The following is a 25,748-nucleotide window of genomic DNA, read 5'->3' on the forward strand; positions in this document are numbered from 1 at the left end:
AAAAAAAAGAATTCAAAATGGTCTCCTTCTCTATCTTGTCCTCACTCCAGAGTCCACACCACTATTTAAAATACCTGTAAAAATGTATACCCGATTTTATCACCCTCTCCCTTTTAATCCTCCCATGATTCAATGTCAGCAAGGCCCCGTGGGTTTGGTTTGGCTCTTGTTTATCTCTCCGATCCACAGACCTAGTTCTCTCGGGTGCCTAGAGCTCTCTTGTGGAGAACCCCAACCAGGCTGCATCTCCCCTTTGCTCCAGAGATCCTGCTCCGCTTTTGACCTCAGCAGCCTTCCCTTCCTACCCTTGGGAGCCAGATAAGTGCTCTCCCAAGCTCTCGGGTAGAGTGCTTAAAAGAGAGCAGAGGGGCCCTCTTGCTGCAAAAGCCCCCACATGGAGCACCTCACCACCCTCTAGTTCCACTCAGCCCTCTCCCCTTTCCTAAGTATCAAGTGTGACCAGCCAGTAGATCGAATCCCAAGTCATCGAAGCCCTGGCTCCAAATAGGAAGAGCACCACATCCCCCCCCCCCGCCCCCGGGGAGAGGGTGTGACATTCACAAGATCCCTCTTCTCTTCCCAGAGGTCAGGGAAGCTTGTGGGCATTTAGTGGAAAAGTACCAGGCTACAGTATATGCTCCACAGCAAGGGTTATCTCCTCTTTACAGTCTTGCTAGAACAGTGCTTCATAAACATTTAAGCCAGTGGTTCTGCGGTCTTCAATAACACCCACAAGTTTTTAAGTTGTGAAAACTAGCTAAGTAATTTAAGAAATGGACAGTATGTAGACAGAAATCTTGAAATTACAGCTTAAAAATTATTATAGAGTATGTTTTGTGTACATTTTCTACTAAGAGAAGTACAGCTTTTGTACATATAAGTATGGTGTGTTTACATACATCCCATGTAGATCAGAGGAGGCCTCAGACTTGACAGAGCTGGAACCAAGAGTATTAAATTTAGGAGACATTGAAATGCATGTCTCATTGGGTTTTTTGTCTTCTTGCTTGTCTTTAAACATTGTCGAGCCAGGCGGTGGTGGCACACATCTTTAATCCCAGCACTTGGGAGGCAGAGGCAGGTGGATTTCTGACTTCAAGGCCAGCCTGGTCTACAGAGTGAGTTTCAGGACAGCCAGGGCTACACAGAGAAACCCTGTCTAGAAAAACAAAACAAAACAAAAACAAAAGAATTGTTTTGACATCACATATTTTCCTCTCTATGTGATCATCCCTTAACTTACCTTGCTATTTATGTTTTTTAAATATAATATGCATGCTCTTTTATCCTAAAACAATTTTATTTTCATATCCACCTTACTCCCTCTTTTCCTGTACTGCTTTTAAATATTTATTTATCTACTTACTATATGAGTAATGGCTGTTAGTATCTTCAAACACACCAGAAGAGGGCGTCAGATCCCCATTACAGATGGTTGTGAGCCACCATGTGGGTGCTGGGAACTGAACTCAGGACCTCTGGAAGAGCAGTCAGTACTCTTAATCGCTGAGCCATCTCTCCAGCCCCCTGTACTGCTTGATAGTATGAATTTTGCTCACTCATTTTTAAAGGCCAAGCGTGCTTGACAAGTTCTGCGAGCATCCAATCACCTCATTATCCTTCAGTGTGTTTCAGCAGAACAATTACATACTGCAATACAGCGGATTATGGTCTACTTTCTGTGTCACCTTGCTTTAATTAAGGCTTCACATGAATTTCTGAAACCATATACGTGTCCAATTAGCTGTGAACTTCAATCCAAGGTGGCCCAGGGCATGACTAAACACATCCTATGAAAGTGGGATTTATTCTAACAGAGCAGAGAAGCGCTATTATAAGCCTTCTATAAGAAACACTGAAGATGGCTCAAGTAGGTTGGCTCTTTCTGGTTCACCTGGAACAGCCAGGGTTTGCTCTTAATGCCCTGGCACGGGTCTGAACCATGTCCGTTTCAGTGCTAGGAGTCCTGGTTTCGTGATGGACGTGATTGCCACACACTTTGTGGAGCTTCCTTTCTCCCTGCCAACATGTACATTACTCAAGTCTAAATCAGAGCGTTCTGTTTCTGTTCAGTCTTCTTATATTTTCTGAGGAAAAGCACCCTGGTTCCTGTCAGGCCCTCCTCCATTGATCTCTCCTCTCCTGAGGCCTACCAGCATTGTCTTTACCTGTCCTTTATCTGTCACAGATGGTGTGAGTGGCTAAATCTCTTCAGTGTCTTGTCCTCACAAACTGGGCCTGTCCCCACCAATTCTCTTCATTTCCTCCCCCATTTCCGGCATTCTACCTTAATCTTCCCACTTATTTTTCCATCATTGCCTTACAGTTCTGCCAGATTTTCATACTTTTGCAGAATTAACCTCGTCTTATCTGACTATTTACAACTTGAATTCCCTCCTACCCCCGGATAGACCTTGTTAGTTATCTTAGTCCAAATGCCCTGTGTTCTGTTGTCAGCTCTCTGGTACTAACTCATATTGATGTGAGCATCCCTCAGTTCCACATTCAGCCAATCACCTTCGTGCATTGCCTCCGAATCATACCGTAAATCGCCCTTGCTCTGACAGGGAAGCACCTGTAAGCAACATTCCTTGCTCTTCTATGGGAAATGCCTTTTTTTTTTTTTTTTTTTTTAACTCATGTGTCTCAAGGAATGTCTGCCTTTGGATTAAGACATTTATCTCCTAAGAATTGTTTTAATTCTGAATCTAATTTTTTTTAATTGTGGTAAGAAGTGTGCGACATTTATTCTTTTCACCATTTTAGCCAAGTGTTCTAAAGTGCTAAAGTGCTCCTGGATCATGAGTGCACTCCCAGCTTATGCGGCTTCCACCCCTACCTACTTCTAGAACTTTATCATTACCACAGATGGAAATTCTACACCCACAGATTTCTCTCCTCCTGCAGGCCGGGCCAGCTGCCTACCACCTTCCTTTCTCTGTGGATTTGCCTGTTCGGAACATTTCTTAGAGACGAAGCCACAAGATATGCACCCTTCATGAGAAGCTTTCTCCACGTCACGTGCTCTTCAGAGTCTGTTCCTACTGTAGCATTTCCGCACTTCATTCCTGTTTATGCCTGATTATTTAATTACATGAATAGACTGCGTTTTATTTATTCATTCATTTATACAAACTTTTTTTTTTACATTAGACCAGATGGGTAACACAGGAGCATTGCTAAGTGCAGTGAGTGGTATATGATCTGAATATCAGCAGCCGGGCGTGTGGATCCTGCCATTGTATGGAGCGTGTACAAGAAGCTCCAATGTGCTGGTTGGATGCCAGAGTTCACTTGCTTTCTCCTTTTTTTCAGGGTATGGGCGACTACATTGTGTTCCACTTTTTAAAACCATTTATTTATAAGTTTTTTTTTAAAACATAGCTAATATTTCTGAAAGTAAAATATAACTAAATTATTGAGTACCCTACCACCCCCAAACAACTACTATTATCAATGTGTGTCTATCTTTTTGTACTTCCTCCAACTGCATGGAAGGAGCCCAGAATCCATCTTAGCCGTACATGTCAATTGAGTTCTTTAAAAACTTGTCTCTCCTTTGATAAGCTTAAAGTGTCTTTTAACCTTGGCTGGAGAATGGGATGGCAGACTGCTCGCTCGGTGGTCATATTGCGTGAATGCATCAGCAGTGATCACTTGACATCCCAAATTGAATGTGGCCTGAGCGTTTGGTATGGATCCCATCACACTGATGTTCTGTCGGAATCTCAAGATAGGTGTGGCTGGGGAAATGCTAACTGTGACATTAAGCCTCTGCCCATGGGTCCATTCCTGTCCTGTCATGGAAATGTGATAGCTGAGGGAATGTAGGGAAATCTACCATTCCCCAATAAATGCCTTGTACATTTCCCGCAGCAGACACCCTCTCATATGAGCATGATGACCCAGCCTGCCATGTGGGCCTTAGCAGGCTTTTATATGCACTCACAGCTTGTGGAAGAAAGAGACCAACTTCCAGGGTGATGGCTATCTCCTTCTCCTAACCCAAAACCAAACCACTGTTGTGTAGGTATGTTACTGCATTGTTATTTTCTGGTCGCACTTTATATTCCCTCCTCAACTGCAGCAGCTGGATAAAGGGTCCCCCACGTGGCATCTCTAGGTTTGCTATATTGCCATTTCCTGCCTGCTATGTCAGCAGCCACCCTGGCTCAGTGGCACTGGGCATATAACTTTTCAGCTAGAACTGGTGGTACCTAGCATAGCAGCTTGCCAAGAACTGGCAGTACTGCGATTCGGGAGGTGCGGCTCCGTGGCGGCTCATTCCTGTTCTGTTTCTGCTTGTTGCTATTCACAGCCTTCTGTAGAAGAACTGAGCATTGATTATATTCTTTGCAAATAGATATGGTAAGAGATGTGCACGGCATCTCCTTCCCTCACTTAAGCTGCGTCATATACTGGTCCAGTCCTTGATCTCTATAGGTAACAATAGAAAGTCCCAAGTACTACCTCACAACTCAGCCAAGAGGTTGAAGTGTTCTAGAACTTGGGAGACCTGATGAATTCCCAAAACATTTTAGGATTTTATTACTTCCACATGTGACTTCTCTGAATTTTATTTTTCTTACCCACTGAAAAAAAGACAGGAAGAGGGAAGGAGAGACGGCTCAGCTGTTAGGAGTATTTGCTGTTTTTACAGAGGATCCAGGTTCAGTTCCCAGCACCTGCGTGATGACTCACAACCATCTGTGTAACTCCAATTCTGGGAGATCCAATACCCTCTTATGGCTCATGAGTCATATGTCCACAGACACAAGGCATACACCTGATATATATATATGCATACAGGCAAGCATTCATACACACAAAATAACAATAAATACATTTTTAAAAACTTAAAAAGATAGAAAAATAGTGAATTACCTAATTCATTAAATAATTATAAGGAACTCATATTCCAGTGTTTGTGACACATTAACCTAATGCTCACACTGAGTCAGCATGTGCTTGTGGAGGTTCACATATTGCTCCATCCTCCCCTGCTGTTGAATCTGCATGACTCGTTGCTGACATTGGTGGATGCAACCTAGCCCTGACTCTCTAGCCTTCTCTCTGTGTGTTACAGGGAATTTTATGAAGAAGAGTGGTCAGCCTGTTCTTTCTAAAGCCTCAGGGTAAGTTCTGGAATGCTCAAGTCAGAGTAAGGTTTGGGTTGTCTTTTCCTGCTGACTTAGCAAGCATAGGTATAGGGCATAAGCCTTATATATCCTAGGTTGTAATAACTCAAGAATGGGGGCCTAACATTGCAAATCATTCCCCCAGCATCTTCTGACCTGGCAGCCTCTGTGGCTAGCACCTTTGGCTCAGCTGCTAAATACTAAGGGAGTGGAGGAATGTGCCTATGGTCTTCAGAGGATTCTTAACAATTAAGATAATAATGGATAAAAAAATTAGATGAGTAGATTTAGAAGTATTAACAATAGCTGCTGTCACAGACAAGCCCCAGATGTAGATGGCTCAGCCTAAACTTATTTCTTAACTTGTTTTTGAATGGGTGAGAGCCTTCTACATTCTCTTCAAGGAGTCCATACTTTCTCTGTTTTGTAGCTTCATCCCCTGGAGCCTCTACACCTAGCTAGAATATTGGGCAAAAATAGAGTGGAGAATCTTGCTGGAGGTTTCCATAAAAGAGTCAGCTCTGGAGGTTGCATACAGCAAGCATGCTCTTAGTCTATTGTCCAAAATCCAGGCTTTAGGCCAGAGCTAAGGTTGAAGGGAGGCTAGTAGATGCAACACAGGCGCATGCCCACACGATAGAGGTGATACATTCTGGTGCCACTGATTTTTCCAGAGAAGATGTGTTAAAAGAAGTGTTCGAGGCATGGAGTTGGGAAACCAACCCTTAAATGGTTTCTGACCACAATTTAAGTGACTGAGGCAGGAGTGGAGGAACTGAATTGCTGCCCAGCCTAAGTATGGATGCTCTGTTGATTTCTCTCTCGGGACAGAGTTCCAGGGGAGACTCGTCCTAGCATCTGGGGCGAGTGCCCACCAAAGTTTGCCACCAAGCTGGGCAGAGCTGTGGTCAAAGAAGGGCAGATGGGGCGATTCTCTTGCAAGATCACTGGCCGGCCTCCACCACAGGTCACCTGGCTCAAGGTGAGCTTTTGTCCACCCAGACTCTGACTTTTCCAAGAGTTCAAACCCTGGGAATCTGTCTTTCCACTTAGTTCCTTCTGTTTCAAGCCCGGTCATTTTCCCAAGGCTCTGAGTATATGAGATAGTGACGTTCTATTCTAGTGTTCCCTTGCTGTCACTCAGACAATGGTGTTCTAAACCTCAACTCACTAAACAGCATAAAGCTTTTGACAGACTAGGCATCTCAAGAGATGGAGTTTGAATTGGGACACTAGTTTTCTGGCAGCACTCTATGTTTCTTGAAGCACATGATACTAGACAAGTCTTGGAACCTAGTCTCCTCATCTTTGAGGTAGGGGTAATGCCTCAGCGTGTTAGGGGGACACTCCATGTGGAAATGCTTTACAGACCATTCATAAGTGGATGAAGTAGAAAGAGGCAGAAGAGATGGTGGTACCAGGCAGTGAGAAAGGTGGAAACAGAACAAGGCATTGAGGGATGTCAGGAAGAGTCAAGGCCAGAGAGAGAATAGGTTTTTCGGAGAAGAAACTCTTGAGTAAAATGAGGAGTAGAACTCTTTTTACCTCTTCTTGATCCTTCTAAACTCACCCTCAGGAAAAAAAAAAAAAAAAAAAGAAGGGCAGGAAGAAACTGAAGGGAGAGATTCAGAATGTTCTCACACTCCATTCCTTCAAAGAAACACAGGTCCGCTGAGGCATTTTCCACACATCGACATCGAGCTTGTGCAGGAGTTTCAAGGCTGAATGCTCAGGGGGTGACTATCTCAGTCTTTTCTGTTACTGTGTGAAACACCATGATCCATAGCAACTTGAAGAGAAAAGGGTTGATTTTACTTACACCTCCACATCAGAGTCTGTCATTAGAGGAAGCCAGAGAGGGAACCCAGAGACGGGAGCTGAAGCACAAGCCATGGAGGGATGCTGCTTATAGGCTTATTCTTTATAGCTTGCATAGTTTGCCTTTTCACACACACCAGGACCACCTGCCCAGGGACAGCATGACCCACTGTGGGCTAGGCCCTTCCACATCAATCACCAATTAAGAAAATGCTCCCCAGGCTTATCATTAGGCCAGGCTGATGGGACTTGAGGTGGTTCCCTCTTCTCAGATGACTCTAGCTTGTATCAAGATAACAAACAAACAAACAGAGTCATCACTATGATGAACATCTGGAGATCACAGAACAGATGCTGTGTAACCCAAGCCCTGGTGTCCATTCCATAGGACTGGGGGAGGCAGGACAACTGGGTCAAAGAGAGCAGATATCTGTAACCAAGCTCTCTTGTTGCCACTTGTAGGGAAATGTCCCGTTGCAGCCAAGTGCCCGTGTGTCTATGTCAGAGAAGAATGGCATGCAGATCCTGGAAATCCATGAGGTCACTCGGGATGACATGGGTGTGTACACGTGCATGGTGGTGAATGGGTCAGGAAAAGCCTCCATGTCAGCAGAACTCTCTATCCCAGGTATGGGGGCCGATGCAGAGGGACCTTTTCATGGTGTCGGGACCCTCAGAGAGGAAGCTGTTCCTAACACTGCTTGTGTACATACATGTGGCACACTAACATAAGCATGCATCTGCAAGGACAAAGTTTTCGACTAGGAGAGAAAAGGATGGACTAGCCACATAGACCAGGCCCAGAGGAAAATACTATGACCTATCTGTTTCCTTCATGTGTGTCCCTAACTAGGCTTTGCCCCTTCAGTGTCTTCAGTTCTTTCTCCTAGCTCAAGTAGGTGGGTCTCTGGGCAGATGGTCCTGGTGTGCATGAAAAAGCAAACTACGCAAGCTATAAAGAGTTAGCCTGTAAACCACATTCCTCCATGACTTTTTTCCTATCTCTGACTATGGGAAGAGTGGGTGTTGCTGATGCTCTGTCACCTCTCCTGCCTGAAATCTAACTTATCCATTCTGCCCGTCAAATCCGATGTGTATAAAGTGAGGACACTACTGCTCTAAGGTGTAGTTGAAGAGGAAGAAGGTTTTTATTGTAGATGTGAGGGAGTGCACCCAGAGGCATCTGGAAGAGTCCAGAACAGAAAGAAAAATTAGCATACTAAACATGGCTAGCACACTGAGGCTGGCCATGAGATGGGGAGAGCCAGGGAGGAAGAGAAGAAACCAAAGATGACCAAGAGAGAGAACCAAGAAGGTGTGGCTGGAATGGTGGAGTTGTATGGGAATGAGAAGCTGGGGAAAGGTAAGCCCATGAGCTGGAGAGGTTTAGGGTAGGGGGTGGCATGCAAAGAACTGGGAGGAGCTACAGGAACTGAGTAAGGCTGTAGGCCAGCTTGATATGCTAATAGGCACCTTAAGTCCTGCACCCCAGGTTTCTTTTAGATCCTACAAAATGCTCACTCCACTTAACTCTTTCTACCCAGGATCCTCCTCACCAGACTGGACATGTCAGCAATCGCTGCTCTTCCTTGCTTTCGTCCTCAGCCTCTGTCTGTTCTTCCTTTGCGATCTCTCTGATCACCTGCTTATAGTTCTCTAGCCTTCCCCAAGTCCAGCTGGGGAAAGCCTGAGCATGCGCAAGGGGAGAAGTCAGCAAGCCCAGTGCTCCGATTGGTCACAGTATGCTTAAGGCTCAGAAAGGGAAGTGACCTCACCACCTTCCTCCTCCTTTCTTCACTTCTGCCTATGATTCCCTTTTGTGTCTCATTCCTTTCCTCAGAAACTGCATTCTTGGGCTCTCTCTCCTCTTCCTCCAGCCCTGTATCTGTCTATCATCTATCATCAATCATCTATCTCTCTAACATCTGTCTACCATCTATCTATCTATCTATCTATCTATCTATCTATCTATCTATCTATCATCTATCTACCCACCATCTCTTTATTTTGGTTTAAGTGTTTCCGCAGTCCCCAGAAAGAAACTTGTGTGTGAGCATATTTACCTGAAACAGGTTTCTTGGAACCACCCAGAGACATTCTGTGTACCATGCCCACTGGTATTTTCTGTTCCACCAGATGCAATTAAAACAAGAAACACTAGTCCTGATCAAAGAATGTGACTTGGCCACTCCCTGTGAGCCAGGAACTGTCAGGCCTCTGCAGCAAGGTTTAGCCACCGTTTCTTTATTTTCCACAGCCTTACATTTAAAAACCGCTCCCTCTTAATGCCTGTAATGACAAAATGACACATGGCTGGGACTTGTTTGAAAGTACTCAAAAACAAACAATCAGAATAAGAGAAAAAGAAATGGACTGGTAAAAATGTCCTTTCCTCACTGCGCTGGAGGCTTTCAAGGGTTTATAATATCTGCCTTTCTACTAGTAGATATTTTGGGACTTTCCATGATACAATTTAAAAAGTAGTAGACATGGTTAGAAAACAATATATTGTCATTTTCCTGGCGCCTAAAATGTCACTACCTTTGTATGTTTCTAAAGCACTTATCTGTCCAGAATGCATGTTTTTGGGGGTGGGGCAGGAGTGGGAGGAGGTTCAGAAGGCTAAAGGTAGCAAAGTGTGGTTGGCATTTTCATTAGAGAGCTTGTCCCTTGATATGTCACTCAGTTGATAATGTGTCCTTCTGTTTGATGAAGCAGAATGGAGTCCATGCCCTTAGGCCCCAGCTGCTGTTAAAGAGCCCAGTCAGAGAAGCGTCTCTAGTGTGAGAAAGATTTCTCAGCCTACCCAAAGTCCCAAACAAGGAAGCTCTGTACTAAAGAAAAAAAAGATGTCACCTTATCGTTATCTCTGCTTGGCATATAAAATAACCCGCTGTCTTTTTGCCCCTCTTCTAGGTTTGGACAATGCCACTAGGTATGTCTTCCTTCATAATTGTTGCTTTCCACCTTAAAATACTCCACACTGTACATACAACAGCAGTGAAATGCCCTGAATTTTGATGTTCTTATGTAGGGAACAAGGGTTGGCTTGGGGGATCACTTTACTTGGGGTGCTTTGCTCTGCTCTCCTGTGGAAATTTGCTGTAGGGTTTGATTAGAGGACCATCGGCATGAAGAGTCTTGGAACGCTCAGTGCTATGTCTTCCTCAGTACCCTCTCAGTGTCTTCCAAAGCAGACCACACTAAAGGCAATTTAATCCCACCCCAGGCCAGACTCCACCCTCCTCTGGCCTACAGTCCCCTTGCTTCCTTCCTTACAGGATGTGAAGCATAGAATAGATGTCAGGACACAGGGCAGAGCTGACTGTCTGCTGTAGAGAAGGGCTGTCAAGTGCCTCACATATGGAATCTCAACTGTGATCCCTGTGGGGAATAATGACCAAGACACTAAGTTCAATCACTGGGTTAAGAATGTCCTTTCTGAAAATTCCACATTTGAACTCACACCAGGAAAGTATAATATTAGCAGACAAAGAAAAGCTCAGGAGAACATATTCCAAACAGAAGGAACAGTGCTGAAAAGACCTGAGAGGAGGGCTGTGGGGCCCAAACAACCTCCATGCAGCTATAATAGCCTGGCCGGCTGCAGGTCAGTGGCTTGAATGGCAAGAGGCAGCTGGGGCTCTGCCATTGCAATGCCCACCTTTATTTTTGTTTCAAAGATTTATTTATTATTATACATAAGCACCCTGTAGCCGGCTTCTAACGCACCAACAGAGGGTGTCAGATCTCATTACGGGTGGTTGTGAGCCACCATGTGGTTGCTGGGATTTGAACTCAGGACCTTTGGAAGAGCAGTCAGTGTTCTTACCAGAAGAGCCATCTTGCCAGCCCCCAATGTCCACCTTTTTTAATACAGTGGAAAGCTGAAAACTCCTTGGCCTTCAAGTGATATAACTCAATTAGTGTCTTTAAAAGGTTGTCTACAGTGGCTATTTAGAATTGGATGAGGGAGGGGTCTTGTAAGCAAGGGAAGTCTGTGGTTGGTTTGAACTCCAGAGACCCAGAGAGAAGAGATGTATCAATGCACAAGACTACTAGTAGAAACAAGGAACAGGGAGGGTCAAGTGTCCCCTGGGCTCTGGCTTGGGACACAGAACAAGCTGCCGTATGTTTGCTATTCTTTCCCCTGTGGACTTTGTGGTTCCTGAAATCTGTACTGTGGAAAGTAATGTTTGCAAAGTAACCAGGTGGCCACTCTGTCCCTGGTGCCTTCTCCCCTCCTGACCATCATTGCCATACAGGTTGTCTGTGAGAGGAACCAAGGCCCCCAATCCAGACATCAGGAAGGAGGTGACCAATGGAATCTCCAAAGACCCAGAGACTGTGGCTGAAAGTAAGAACTGCCCAAGTCCCCAAAGGAGTGGCTCCCCAGCCTGGGCCACCAACAGTCACCTCAAGTCCCTGCAGGAGCCCAAGACGAAGCTGTGTGAGGATTCTCCCAGGAAGGTCCTGCAGTCCTCTGTCCTGCAGAAGACCACCAGCGCCATCACTCTGCAGGCCTCCAAAGTCCAGCCAGAAGCGAGAGTACCAGGCACAGGGGCCTTCTCTCCTGGGGAAGAGAGGAAGAGTCTGACTGGCCCTCAGCAAGCCACACTCCCTACCAGACAGTGTGGCCTGGGAGGCTCAGTTGGGAATAAGTTTGTCACCGGGAACATCCTCATAGAGAGGCAAAGGGAATCAACATTCCCCAAATTTGAGAGTCAGCCCCAAAGCCAAGAAGTCACTGAAGGTCAAACAGTCAAGTTCATCTGTGAGGGTGAGTAAAGCTGATTAAAGCTTCCCAAATGTAGCTCCTTGGTGGCCATTCCTTCCCTCAGCACACACCAGTCTGTACCTCCTGTATCTATGCATCCCCTTAAACTAGGTCCTCCAGGAAGCTTCCTTCCAGGGTCTTCCCTTCTTAGGAGGTCTCTAATGCCTTCGCTTTCTGGAGAGACACCCAAGAGTATGAAACAGAGCACTGGTCCTATGCTCTAACTCACCCCTGGTGTCTCCATCATGACACACACACTGCAGGTGCCTCCCTCCCTGTCCTCCTTTTCCTGTTCCCGTCTCACCTGGAGAACTGGCCCATCATCCCCCACCCCATATCAAGACCCTGCCTCTCACAGGACTTCGACTCTGTGAGTGCTGGATCCAAGAAGAGGCGGGGAGTCAGTTCCACCCAGCCTGAGTTCTCGGAGCCGTCCTGGTCAACCTCTCCCCACCCCACCTTATAAGCACACAGTGCTCCCTAAGGACACATGTTCCACACATGGCCCTATAGTTTCAGGGATACCAAAGCCTGAGGTGGGCTGGTTCCTGGAAGGCATCCCCATGAGGAGACGAGAAGGCATCACTGAGATTTATGAAGATGGTGCATCCCATCACCTGTGCCTGCTGAGAGCCCGGACGAGAGACAGTGGGAGATACAGCTGCACAGCATCCAATAGCCTTGGCCAGGTGTCCTGCAGCTGGACCCTCCTGGTGGACCGTGAGTACATTGCACTAGGTGTGCTGGCTTTCATGGGTTTCCTATGCCTCAGGCAGTTCAGGTTCTACAGCTCCACACCCTAGTCATCCTTACCCACGGGCCAAGGGAAAAGTCACTATCGCCAACCCCTGGTTCTTAATCAGATGTTTACTGCAGAATCACATCAAAACAGACATTCCCCAGTCCACTCCAAGGCCTGTTGACAGCTACATTTTTTTAGGTTCCTCAGCTGTCCAAGTAGTGCCATGACTCAGCTGTAAGCACAGAGAATGAGCGTTCACTAAATATACAGGCTTCAAGAAATACAAGGAGGTAGGGTACCATGCCTTCTATGCTTATTCAGTATCTGTTTATAGAAGCAATGTGTAGTCAGTGCTCAGGATTTAAACCATATATAATCTTCTGGCTCCAAAATAAATACTTTAATGTCTTTTAAACAGAATAGCGCTGTGATTGTTAGAGTGCTGTCTATCCCAATTCACTCATGTCACATAAACATCTTTCTATATGGTTTAATATTTTTTGAAGGCAAACTTTTTAGAAGCCGCATAGTACTGTGAGATTGGATGGGTCGTTTCAGCATCTTCTCATTTTGTTAGCTAGTTCTCATGTTACTATTTTCCCACTGCTACAGAGAAGCTATGGTAAATTAGACTGAGCATACAGCCCAGGACGAGAGTGCTTGTCTAGCTTGCAGGAGTTCCTGAGTTTGATCTCTGGCACCAGAACAAAAGAAGAGAGAGGAAGTCAATCAGTCAGTCTGTGTTTCCATTTTTTGTGTGTTTGTTTGTTTGTTTGGGTTTTGGTTTGTTTTTCGTGACAGGGGTTCTCTGTGTATACCTTTTCTACAAACCTTTCCCCCTGGACTGATGAGTAGGCAAAGGAGCCTGTTGTTAAGCCTGATGACCTGAGTTCAGTCCCCAGGGTACACATTGTGGGGGGAGAGAAGCAACCTCCACAAGTTGACCTCTGACCTCTGCACCCTTGCTATGGCATGCACATACACTAAATAAATTTAATGTCTAAAAATTTCCCCTTTAAATACATAATGCACTATCGTGGGCCCTAGGTTCATGTCTAACCATTGGTAAGCCTATTAAACGAGACCAGAGCAGTGCATCAGCAAGGAGAACACACAAAGCTGGGCTCTGCAGCACCAGCAACCTTTGCCAAGTTATCTTAATGCATGAACTACAGGGAAACAGAAAGGAGAGAGAGGCACAAGGTACACAACATTTAGATTAAAAATTATAAATAACATAAGTGTTGATCTTTTGTGGACTTTATATGATTCCAACTGAAACAATTTTTTAAAGATTTATTTACTTATAATGTATACAACATTTTGTCTGCATGGATGCCTACATGCCAGAAGATCCCATTACAGATGGTTGTGAACCACCATGTGGTTGCTGGGAATTGAACTCAGGACCTCTGGAAGAGCAGCCAGTGCTCTTAACCGCTGAGCCATCTCCCCAGCTCTTGAAACAATTTTTATTTTTTTTTTTGTGAGACATCAGAAAAATATAGATATTTACAAATATGAGACACATGGTGCTGTTTAAGGATGTGATGATGGTCTCATAGTTTCTTTTTAACTTATTCTTGAGTGAAACTTATGTGATTTCTTGTAATTGCCCTAAAAAATACTTCACATTTGGACAGCATGGACAAGAATATCAATAAAATAATAATATATATAAATAGAAGTGAGTGGTAGCTACACAGGGTTTCACTCCATTACTCTTTCAACTTCTGTGTCTATCCGAAAATCTCCACAGGAAATAACTTAGTAGAAGAGGCTGTAACTCCTCTGGAACTGGAGTTACATGCAGTTGTGAGCCATCTGTCATAGGTGCTGGGGACTCAGCCTGGGACCTCTGCAAGGGCAGCAAATGATCCTAACTGCTGAGCTGTCGCTCCAGCTCCCTTGCTTGCCCCTTTACTGGGATTTTTACTGTGTTGGTGAATTTCTTCACAAGGAGTGTTATCCATTCCTTTTGGAGATGGAGCACCTGTGGGCAGGGCTGGCAGCCCCAGCAGCTCCTGCTTCATCAGCTGCTCCAGGCTCCGTGTCTTGTTAGGAACAGATGTGTGTCTTCAGGTCTACCAAAGACGAATGAGATGTCTGGAGAGCCTACATTCTCCTGTGGCTTTGTCTGCTGTGAGTTTGTCTAAATCTTAGAGAAAACAGTTTCTTTCTTTTTTTTCTTATTCACATCTTGGGATAATTTGCCTCTCACAAATTCCTCTCATTTTGCTGTTATTTTTGTTGGTTTGTGAGGTAGGCAATTTTGAGACAAAATTCATATAACATAAAAGTCATCCTTTACAGTTTGTAAGTCGCTGATTTTAACACATTCACCACCATCTAACTTGAGGCATCACCCCAAATCCTACTTCTATCAGACATCGCTGTTCCCATGGCCCCAGCTCTGATAGCCATTATTTATTTCCTGTCTCTATGAATTTGCCTATTCTGAGCATTTTGTATCAATGGACTCTTATAATATGTGTTCTTTTGTGAATGGCTTCTTTCTCTTAGAAGAATGTTTCCAAGTTTCATCCTTGTGTAGCTCCTGCCAGTACTTCATTCACCTTATAGCCAAACAACATCCCACTGTCTGGATCAGCCTGTTTGTTGTGTTTGTCCAGTCATCAGTGGATGAATTTTTTTTTAATTTCATACATGAATACACTGCATTTGCACATTTCCATTTCTCTTCCTCCTGCTCCAATTCCTCCCACCTATCCCCATCACTCCTTTAATTCATGACATATTGTTCTATAATTATTATTGCTTTACACACACACACACTCATATGCATACATGCACACACATTCATACACACATTCACACTCACACATACAGACATTCACACTGACACACACATATACATTAACACATGCACACACACAGATATTCACACATTCACACTGACACACACATATACATTAACACATGCACACACATTCACACATACATTCACACTCACAAACATTCACACCCATCACTCACACACATACACACTCTAACAGACACACACACTCACACATGCACACACACTCAGATATTCACACTCACACACATTCTCTCTCTCTCTCTCTCTCTCTCTCTCTCTCTCTCTCACACACACACACACACATACACACACTCATACACACACACAGAGTTATTCCAGTTAATATTACCTGTAAGCACACATGTTTAGAGCTGGCCACTTAGGATTGGGAAGTCTATCAGGGGCTCTCATCCCTGAAGACAACTGATTGTCCCTCCCTTAGCAACATTGACTGCCTTTTCTAGAGGGAAGGGATTCACCGTGAGCATTGTGGGCTAGCGCTTTGCAATGCCTATGGTTGTCGAGCCTTGTGCTAGTGCCATGTTTCCCTTTGAGGAACTGCAGACTGTTGTCCACAGTGGTACCACCATTCTGTTTTGTCATCAGTATCCAAGGGCTCTGATTCCCTTACATACTCACCAACAGATTCCCTCCACATTTTACACATCTGTACTTATTTCTCTGGGATTTTGACTTGTGTTTCACTAATGACTAACATTGAATATGATTTCATGTGCTTTTTAGACATGGCATATTTTCTTTGCAGAACTATCTAGTGAAAAATTGTTGTCTAATTTTTAAAAATTGGGTCATTTTTTTTGTTGTTGTGGAGTTTTAAGAGTTCTTTATATATCCGAGATATAAATCTTTTATCAAATGAGTGACTAGTTATTTTTTCCTATTCTATAAAGTCTGGATGTGTTATCCTTCTGTCCTTGTGATCAATAATTGACTACAAGGAGGAAAGATTTATTTTGGTTCACAGTTTGAGGTTTCAGTCTGCGGCTAGCTAGCTCCATTGCCTTTGGTCCTGTGGAAAGGCAGGTCTGCCAGGGAGGGTGTGGTGGAGGAGGCTCCTCAGCTCTGGGCAATCAGGAGAAAAGTAAGAGTTGAAGGGCTGGAGTTCCGATATGCCCTTAAACCACACCCACCAGTGATCTCACTTTCTTCCACTAGCTCCCCCATAAAGGGTCTACTATCTCCTAAAAGGTTGGGGACCCAATACATGGACTCTTGGGAAACATCCGTAACACCTGATTACTTTTCGATTGTCCAGTGAAGTCTCCACATAGTCATCCTGGTGATTAAGTTAAGAGTCGGCTATGAATAACCAGTGTGGCTCGGATGAGGGGTTCTGCATGTGTTTGAGCAAATCTTCAGTACTACTGCTGGCAGTTTACAACTCAACTTAGCCTTTATTTTCTGCTGGTACAGAGCCTCCAGGCCAGCCATGGTTGAAAGTTGAGCCTTCCTTGAGCATTGCACACAGCTCTCTACCTGCACGGGGCCCTCTAGGACTCTGACAATATGCTGGGGTTTCATAGCCGTGGACATCTCCCCGGGGTTTCCCTTTTAAGTTTTATTGTTTAGGCTTTTACTAGTTCTGGCTGATACTACTGCCTCAGTGGCAGTGATGTTAAACAATTGCTTTTTCACAAATACCTTGGAGATAAAGTGGTTCACATAGACCAAGCTGAGTCAGGTCAAGAAGGACTAGCCCCAGAGGTGGAGCAAAGGAGCTGCTGGACCCAGGCAATGGTGATGCTTCTCTTGGGGCTGTGTCAGAGGCGCTGGTCTCTCTCAACCCTTGCTGAACATTTTCCCAAGTTCCATCGTTGCTTTCAGTTTTCAAAGCTGCTGAGAGCAATGGTTAAGAGAAGGTGTCTTAGGGTCTTATTGCTGTGAAGAGACACCATGACCATGGCAACTCTTAGAAAGGAAAGCATTTATTTAATTGGGGCTGGCTTACAGTTCAGAGGTTTAGTCTCTTAATGTCATGGTGGGAAGCATGGTGGCATGCAGGCAGACATGGTGCTGGAGAAGGAGCTGAGAGTTCTACATCTGGATTGGCAGGCGGCAGGAAGTGAAGACTGAGACGCATGTCTTCCACACCTACTCCTGCAAGGCCATACCTCCTAATAGTGCCACTCCCTGTGAGTTTATGAGGAGCTTTTTTTTTTTTTCAAACCACCACGGAAGGGGAGACCACAAAGTCATCTGTCCTTACTAAGATCCAGCTGAGTTTAGGAGGTGGGGCTTGTTTTGCTCAAGCTTTGGTTAATATCCAGAGTGTTGGAAAACTTGATCTAGAATCTTTGTGATGACATTCTCTCTGCTTTTATGGAGTAGATTGCACAGGTTTGGTTTTTGGTTTTCTCTGGTTTTTTAGAAGTACAGTGTATCCCCCTACCCTTTTAAGGTGTCAGCTACCTTACAACCACCCCATACCACAAATCTCCCATTCATTCTTGGCAAATGCTTTAGAGAGACACAGTCTGTGTCATGCCTGTTACTTAGCATCCTCTTCCTCTAACAGCATAAAGGCTGTCTTCCTTGACTCACACGTCTCTTCTATTCCCTCCAGCCTCCGTGGACATCTTATCCAGCAGCCATGACTCTGCCTCTAGTTTTCCCTCCGTAACCAAGCAGAGAAGTCTCTTCCTTCTTGGTTACTCTTGAGCTCTTCCTTTACCTCTCTATTCTTTCACACCAAACTCTACTTGCTCCTACCACAGTTTCCGAGCACAACTTCTGTGTAGAGATTCTGTGCATACCTTCCACACACAGCTTCCATGCACAGCTTCCGTGCACAGCTTCCACAAACAGCTTCTGTGCACAGCTTCTATGCACAGCTTCTGTGCACAGCTTCCAAGCACTGCTTCAGTACACAGTTTCTGTGTACATTTTCCAAGCACTTTTTCTATTCAGCGAGAGCGGGGGACATTCACAGGGGATGTTCTACAGCAGCACTTCTCAACCTGTGGGTTGTGACTCCTTTGGCAAACCTCTGTCTTCAAAAATATTTACGTTACAATTCATAACAGTGGCAAAATTGCAGTTCTGAAGTAGCAACAAAAAATAACCTTTATAGTGGGGAGTCACCACAGCATGAGGAACTGTATTAAAGCGTCGCAGCCTTAGAAAGGTCAAGAACCTCTGTTTTATAGAATAGGCTTGTGTCAAATGCTGCCCTTGCATTGCTTGCTTTATTTTATATAAATGGTTCCAATTGCCTCGATAGGTAGTTATAGGTACAGCTGTTTTCCAGACGAGAATACAATACAGTTATGTTACCTGTCAAGTGCCTTATAAAAGATACTGTATTTCTAACCCAAGTCAGCTAGGAATATAATCTTGGCAATGACTCTGAGTAGCATCTTCTTAGTGAGGGGATCTGATGGTGACTCAGAGAAGGTGTAGATGATGCCTTCCTACAGCCCTTAGACCACTTGTTCCTTCCTCGGTGCGAGGTTTAATCAGACACACCATTGCTCTGTCTTGTGTCTGCTCACCCACCACCTACCCTTCTGAGAGGAAGTATAGTCTAGAGAGAGTGTAGTCATGGAATCAGAGAGTTGATGTTTGCCTTACTGTGGATCTGACTGTGGAAAATGATGAACTTCATCCCTGAATGGTCAGTCCCTCCAAGTTCATAGCACTGTCAATAATCCCTGCAGTAGAGTATAGCTTGCCTCCACCTCTCTCTAGGAGTACCAGTTATGTCTTCTAATCACCAAACCCAGTTGCCCTATTGACTCTGCTAGTTTAGAAGCCAGAGTCTGGCCCCATTGCTTTCTTTTAAAAAAAAAAAATTATGTATTTATTTAATGTATATGAGTACACTGTCACTCTCTTCAGACACACCAGAAGAGGGCATCAGATCACATTATAGATGTTTGTGAGCCACCATGTGGTTGCTGGGAATTGAACTCAGGACCTCTGGAAGAGCAGTCAGTGCTCTTAACTACTGAGCCATCACTCCAGCCCCATTCTTGTTGTTCTTAATTAAGATCCTCAAAGTGTAAAGTGTTTTCAGATTCACATTGTGGAAGGTTTGGACTTTGAAAATTCAGCCAGCAGGTCCTTTAGAATAGAGAATTCATCTCTCTCTCTCTCTCTCTCTCTCTCTCTCTCTCTCTCTCTCTCTCTCTCTCTCTCTCTCTGTGTGTGTGTGTGTGTGTGTATACAGCCCTGCCCTCAGTCACTCTGAACTTTTAACTTAGAACAGGGCTCAAGCCACACTTGGAAAACACATATGACTCTTTGCCATTTGACTCATTCCTGGAATTGGAAAAAAATAATTCAAATAATTTCAAACGGAAATATCCCACCATGGACCTGTAGTTTCTACAAATATGAGCCATGCAATAAGCCCATGTAGTTATTGATGGCTTGTATAAATAGGAGAGCTAGAACACAGAGTCACAGCAGAAAGAGGGGAGAAGACACTCCCAGCATGATGAGGATAGCAGAGGTCGAATGTCAGAAGTGGACGGGAGAGGCCTGAGTCACAGGGAGAGAAGGCAGGCCTGGGTGTGATCGCCCTAGCACTAGGAAGCTTTGTGACCCTGGAAGGCCCCCTTTCAGTTTTACCAAGTGGACTAGAGGCATCAATGCCTTTCCTCCCTAAGGATGAAGGTAAGCAAGACACATCCAGCTGTTGAGGAAGCCCAGGGCCCAGGACAATGGGGTGTTTGCCTTGCAAGGCTTGGGATAACTGGTTGGTCACCAGGTTGGTGAGCTGGGATCTGAGAGGGCCTATCTGATGTTTGCCTTCACAGGGCCGAACCTCACACAGACAGCCCCTTCATTCTCTAGTGTTCTGAAGGACAGAGTTGTCATTGAGGGCCAGGATTTTGTGCTACGGTGCTCTGTACGGGGGACCCCAGCACCCCAGATCACTTGGCTGCTTAATGGTGAGTTTCCCCCTGCTCCAGTCCCTTTGGGTCGCCTGAGTTCTCTCTTTTCACTCTGAAACATATGTGCCTCAGAAGGGCAGAAAAGAGAAGTTCACAACTGGTTTGCTGCTCACTAGCTGACCTGGCTCATCTGCTCTTTGGTAATACTGCAGTAATACCACCTGGCAGGGTAGCTATAAGAACTCACTTCCTTCACATGTATTTAGACATGTATTCACATGTATAAAGTGGGCAGTGAGATACCTGCCCAGAGATGCACATGTGGCTCAGTTTCATGCCTTGTGATTGGACTCCTAAGAGACCATCCACACGTATTTGTTGAGTCGATAAACGAACATGCAGACGGATAACCCAGTGACCCACATTAGAACGTAGCCAAGGAATTTGACCTTTTATCAAGTGGCAGGTGGATCTAGGATAAAAACAAGTGATTCATTATGATGTTAATTGTAATTCTATAATTAAGTAAAGCTCTCTGACTTTTGTCTTGTATTTGAGACAGGGTCTCTCTATGTAGCTCTGGCTGTCCTGGAATTTACTGTGTAGAAGAGGCTGGCCATTCAGTGGGTATAGCTGGGCAGAAGATGTTGGGGAGAAACCTCAGGGACCCTAAGAGGGGACTCTAGAGCACAGAGTCATGAGATAACTGATCTTCTGAGTTGGAGGCAGAGAGCGTGCGATCTTAGCCAGTTCTTGCATCTTATGGCACAGGCTTCATAGTGCCCTGGTGTGTCATCGTCCTGACCCTTTGCTGTGAGCCTCTGACTCACCACAGTCCTCTCAGTCTTTGCCAGGGACTGAGTGAGAGCAGGTGTTGTGTGTGCTCCCTCCAGCTAGCTTCAGCAGATAGGTAAGAACCGAGGTCTGCCTTCTCTCCTACCTCTCACCCACGGGACAGATCCTGGGACTGACGGCAAGGACCCAGCCTGCTTGCAGCTAGAGCGGAGAGTGAGCCTAAGGGCCAGCCGCGGGTCTGAGAGAGCTTTGCTTCGACTGGGCAAAGCTAAACAAGGGCCAACGCACATTTCCTCCAGAGAGCCAGTTTGTAAATCCTTCCAGGTGTTCAGGGTACACACTTCTGTAACAATTATCCAACTCCACCATTGTGGCATAAGGACAGCAGACAGTGTGGAAAGCTTACGGGCGCTGAAGTAAGAATTTGATGCAACTTCCTCATGTCATAAAATTGTTTTCTTTTTCATTAAAATATATATCAATATAATTTAATATATTAATGTTAATTATATTTATACACACACACATATATATATGTGTATATATATATATATATATATATATATATATATATATATATATATGTCTTAAATAGCACTTTTGGTTTTCCAGCGATGTGAAACCAAATTGCATAAATCAGTACCAAAAAGGTTTTTTATTCAGTGGACAGTGGTCAACAGTAACTCATAGCTGGTCAATATGCAGGAAATGAGCATCACCGTAGTGCCCAGCCACAAATGGCATATCTATATCATATTCATCCCAAGACTCAAGACTACCTCAGAAGATGGGACAGAAAGACCATAAAATCCAGAAGTAGAGGAGGGCTGGACTGAAACAGTGTCTTCTGGACCAGATGGGACCACTGCATTATGAACCCACAGGAGCTGTGGCTGCCTGCATAAGACCTGTATAAGATCCAGCCAGTTAACATTCTAGCATGGAGCAGGGAAGGGCTCATGAGCCCCCACCCCTACCTAATGAGCTATTGGTAGTTGGTGGCTTCTGGGAGAGGGAGACTCTGTTTTCTTTTAGGGTTTGGCCCCCAGTAGGCCTATCATGCTCCATTCCCAAGAATATATGAACAGCATAGATTGGACTTGATGAGTTAATCAAACAAAACAAAAGGACACAAAGTTGCAGGCTGAGGTGGGAAGAATCTGGTAGGAGTGGGGGAGGGGGGTTGGGGAGACCATGACCTAAGTACATTGTATGAAATTCCAAAAGAATTTATATAAATATATATATACATATATATACTGATTAATGCATATTATTATATATTATTGTATCTAACAATACAATGTATTATAATAAAATATGTAAAATTATGTTGTATTTTAAATAATTAGTATTAAATTATTAAACAGTTAAATATTATAATTTAATAATTATTGTTATGTAATAATTACTAAATATATAATAGATTGCAGATGGGGTTTGGACCATGGGCTACATTAAAGTAGTGGAAATTGAGCATGGGGTAGATCTTGGCTATGCACACTTTTCCCACTAGAGGGCAATAGTGCTTAAATTCACCTTCAGTGACTGCTGACTCGTCCAAACAAGCCTCCAGGCTGGGCGTTTCTTTACTCTCAATCAAGAAGTGCTCTGAGCCAGCCAGCTCTAGCAGCTTCTTTCCTCAGCAGCTAGAAGGAGTCAGGGGTTGTGCATCCAAAAAGACAAGCTTTGGTAATGCTCGCCACGCATGTTGGGACAGAGGAGACAGGCTGATGACAGTCATGGAGCATGCTGGTGATCTCAGGTTTTAGGGGGTGTCATTGTTACAAAAATAAAAGTGAAGGGTACTCAGTCCTTCCAATGGTGAGATTCTGGCCCCTGCCTTTCCTCCCCGTCTCCACCCCTCCCAGTCACACTTTTATGGAGTGCAATGGATTGGGAAGGTTTTCTCTCCACCTCCTCTTGCTTGGCAGCCTCTGCAAAGCTGTCCTGGAGACATGAAGTGTTGTTATGTGCGGAAGAAAGCATTGCTTTGTGGTGAGGGCTGTTTCTCACTAAATTGCCCACCCCTCTTGCCTCCCACCCTTAATTTTATGAGGTGCAAACTAGGACTGGGGGGCCTGGCAAGAGAAGGAACTGACAGTTGCTTCCTATATGGCAGATGAATACATTCCTGCTTAGCAGATCAGACCCTTCAGTAAAGAGACAGACTATTTCCCTATAAATAAAGGTTCCGTTATAGAATGATAACGTTTTAGAGCATGTAGTATTATGTATGGCACTGATACTAACTGCTTACAACCTGTTGCCGTATAGGCCTGCATATAAAGAGGATTTCTAGTAGAAGGACCGTTCGTTTTCTATTCTCTGTGTTTATCCTTCCCTTGAATGCTAAAGCATAGTTTATTGCACAGAGGAAATGAACATAATTGTGACATTAGGGTGGGACTGGGGCTTTGCTTTCTGATCAAAATCTATAATGGGAAATGGAATCATTATTTTGGAAACATCTCAAAGGAGCTGAGAGCCACATGTTCAGTCTGGGTGAGGTCTGCTCTGCCTGAGCCTGGGCTGTGGACCAAAAGACCCTGCAGGATTCCTCCCAGGTGTGTGGAATGGAGATGATCCCAAAATGCCAGCTGTCTATCCTTGCCATCCTGCATGCCAAATTCTCCCAGAGTGACTCTGCCCTGTATTTCCAGGCCCACTCTTGTCCTCCATGGATTTGGGGCAGCTAAGTGTCATGACAGTTGCCCCGCTGGGGACAGGGATGGTGCACTACCACCAGGTGCTCCTGCCCCGAGCCCCTCTATGCTTCCCTCTGCAGGGCAGCCCATCCAGTTTGCTCACTCCATCTGTGAGGCAGGCGTGGCCGAACTCCACATCCAGGATGCCCTGCCAGAGGACCGTGGCACCTACACCTGCCTGGCTGAGAATGCCTTGGGGCAGGTGTCCTGCAGCGCCACAGTCACCGTCCAAGGTAGGATCTTTCAAGCATGTGGCCAGATGCATTTCCCCCTACCGACATCTGTCTGCATTGAAGAATGTTTATAGACCATTGGATTGCTGGCCCAAATCCAAGGAGCTGAACTCTAAGTGGAATTGTGATTTCTGGCAGGCAGCTACGGAAGCAGAGGGGCTGCTGGACCATCTAGGGACAAAGTTACAGGTTACATACAAAGTCCTGAGCATAGGCACGCAGCGGCACACCTGACATCCCAGCACTAGGGAGCAAGAGGCAGGACAATCCTGATTTCCAGGCTAACGTGAGCTATATAGAAATCAAGACTCTGTCCCAAGTGAGAGGAAGGAAAAAAAGAAAGGGAAGTAGGAAGGGAAAAGAAGGGAAGTCCCTGACCTGACCCTGAAGACAGGCAGGTAGAAGAGATGGTCTGTGGCATCCCCAGCAATGGGAGTCTGTCCCCCATTCCTTGACCCTACCGAGCCCTGGGCACTGCAAGACTTCAGCAGGTTATGTGTCATTAACATGCAGGGGCCTTGCAAATGGCTCTGTGCCCTCATGTGCTGGGGGTGAAGCAGATCCTGAGACTCCCGAAGAGTCACAGGGTTTTCCTCACCTACCCGGATCCTGCCCTTCCCTCATCCACACTTGTTTTCATCTATCACCAGCCTGTTGCCAAGCAATCTGATTATCACAGTCATCTATTGATCACCCAGCACTCAGTTCCCAGAATTCTCCAGGGCTCAAGACTGGCCCTGCTGGGCTGTGGGTATTCATGGTGGCTGTTTTTTAGGAAAGGAAGGTATCCGGGCCTGCAAGTAAGCTTAGTCCCACCTTTCCTTAGCTTGTGCCCCAGCTCCTGAGAGTGCGTGTGTCTTCTGGATGCTCAGACTGGGTAGAGTGCACCTGCCTTCCCTATCAGCAAATTCCCACACCTCATCTCTTTCGTCCCCACAAAACTCAGGCCACACAGAGGAGCCCTCTTGCAGTGTGAGCAGCCACATTCTGGGAGGCTGCATGAGATGGCATGACAGAAAAGGGACCCAATGCCTTCTGCCTATTCTCATCTCCTTAGCTGTACCACCTCACAAAGAATCTTAGGGCTTAGGGCACAATGTTGTTCCTGTTTTATACAGAAGGGTATAATGGCCTTGACGTCAGCAGAACTTGGACAGCACAGGGTAGTATGTAAAGCTGGCTCCTGAGCCCAGGTCCTAGGATGGAGGCCTAGGTCACCCCATAACTGGTCTTTCTCAGAGTACTCCTCCCCTGACCTGAAGTTGGAGGCTAGCCACAAGGGGAAGAGGGCTGTCCTTCCCCCTCCCCTAGTGCTCAGGGAGCTTCTCCAGCAGAGAATGTGGTCTGCGCCTGCCCTGTGCATCCATCTGCCAGGAGAGACTTGGATTTCTCTGAAGAAATGCCTCTGTGTGGAGTCATGTGTGAACCAGTCTGCCCCTTCCTTCCAGGAAGCCTTCCACACTGGGGTCAGAGCTAGCAGTGGCCCATGAGATCTTTTCTGGTCCACACATGAAACCAACTTATCTCAATAGTTCTCATGGCATGGCTGTGGGGGCCTCAGGGGACCATAGTATGAGACTTCTAGGGAAGCACAGAAGTTCACAGCCTGGTCTTGGAGGCCCAGGGCAGTGGCTCTCCCCTTTTTCCCAGAGGCTAGCCAGTCTACAGTGGGAAGGAAATTACGAATGATATGGACTGGACTACTTTACCCAGGCTTGGTATCCACAGATGCTTCTGATAGTCAGCTAATCCAATGTTTGCCTTCGATTGTTTGTGTTTAGGTTGGATTAGAGACTCAGCTAACAATCTCTCTCCCTCTCCCTCTACCTCTCCCTCTCCCTCTCCCTCTCCCTCTCC

General features: G+C 45.4%; 1 protein-coding gene and 1 pseudogene across 5 annotated transcripts in view; both read left to right on the plus strand.

The window, feature by feature from the left end:
* LOC116086207 overlaps positions 1-508 on the plus strand; it is a 1,936-nt pseudogene extending 1,428 nt beyond the window's left edge. Inside the window, exon 2 of the transcript XR_004116852.1 lies at positions 448-508. The product of XR_004116852.1 is annotated as a polypyrimidine tract-binding protein 1 pseudogene (transcript). The remainder of the gene's footprint in view (positions 1-447) is intronic.
* Positions 1-25,748, plus strand: part of Mylk (myosin light chain kinase) — a 250,011-nt gene that overhangs the window by 122,929 nt on the left and 101,334 nt on the right. For all 4 annotated transcript variants that reach the window (XM_031363765.1, XM_031363764.1, XM_031363763.1 and 1 more), the window contains exons 4-11: positions 5,087-5,135; positions 5,970-6,120; positions 7,419-7,584; positions 9,873-9,891; positions 11,222-11,736; positions 12,247-12,453; positions 20,078-20,212; positions 23,739-23,891. In XM_031363765.1, coding sequence (XP_031219625.1) covers positions 5,087-5,135; positions 5,970-6,120; positions 7,419-7,584; positions 9,873-9,891; positions 11,222-11,736; positions 12,247-12,453; positions 20,078-20,212; positions 23,739-23,891 — 1,395 coding nt within the window. The remainder of the gene's footprint in view (positions 1-5,086; positions 5,136-5,969; positions 6,121-7,418; positions 7,585-9,872; positions 9,892-11,221; positions 11,737-12,246; positions 12,454-20,077; positions 20,213-23,738; positions 23,892-25,748) is intronic.

The sequence above is a fragment of the Mastomys coucha genome, unplaced genomic scaffold, assembly GCF_008632895.1.
Source record: "Mastomys coucha isolate ucsf_1 unplaced genomic scaffold, UCSF_Mcou_1 pScaffold12, whole genome shotgun sequence".
NCBI classification, from domain to species: Eukaryota; Metazoa; Chordata; class Mammalia; order Rodentia; family Muridae; genus Mastomys; species Mastomys coucha.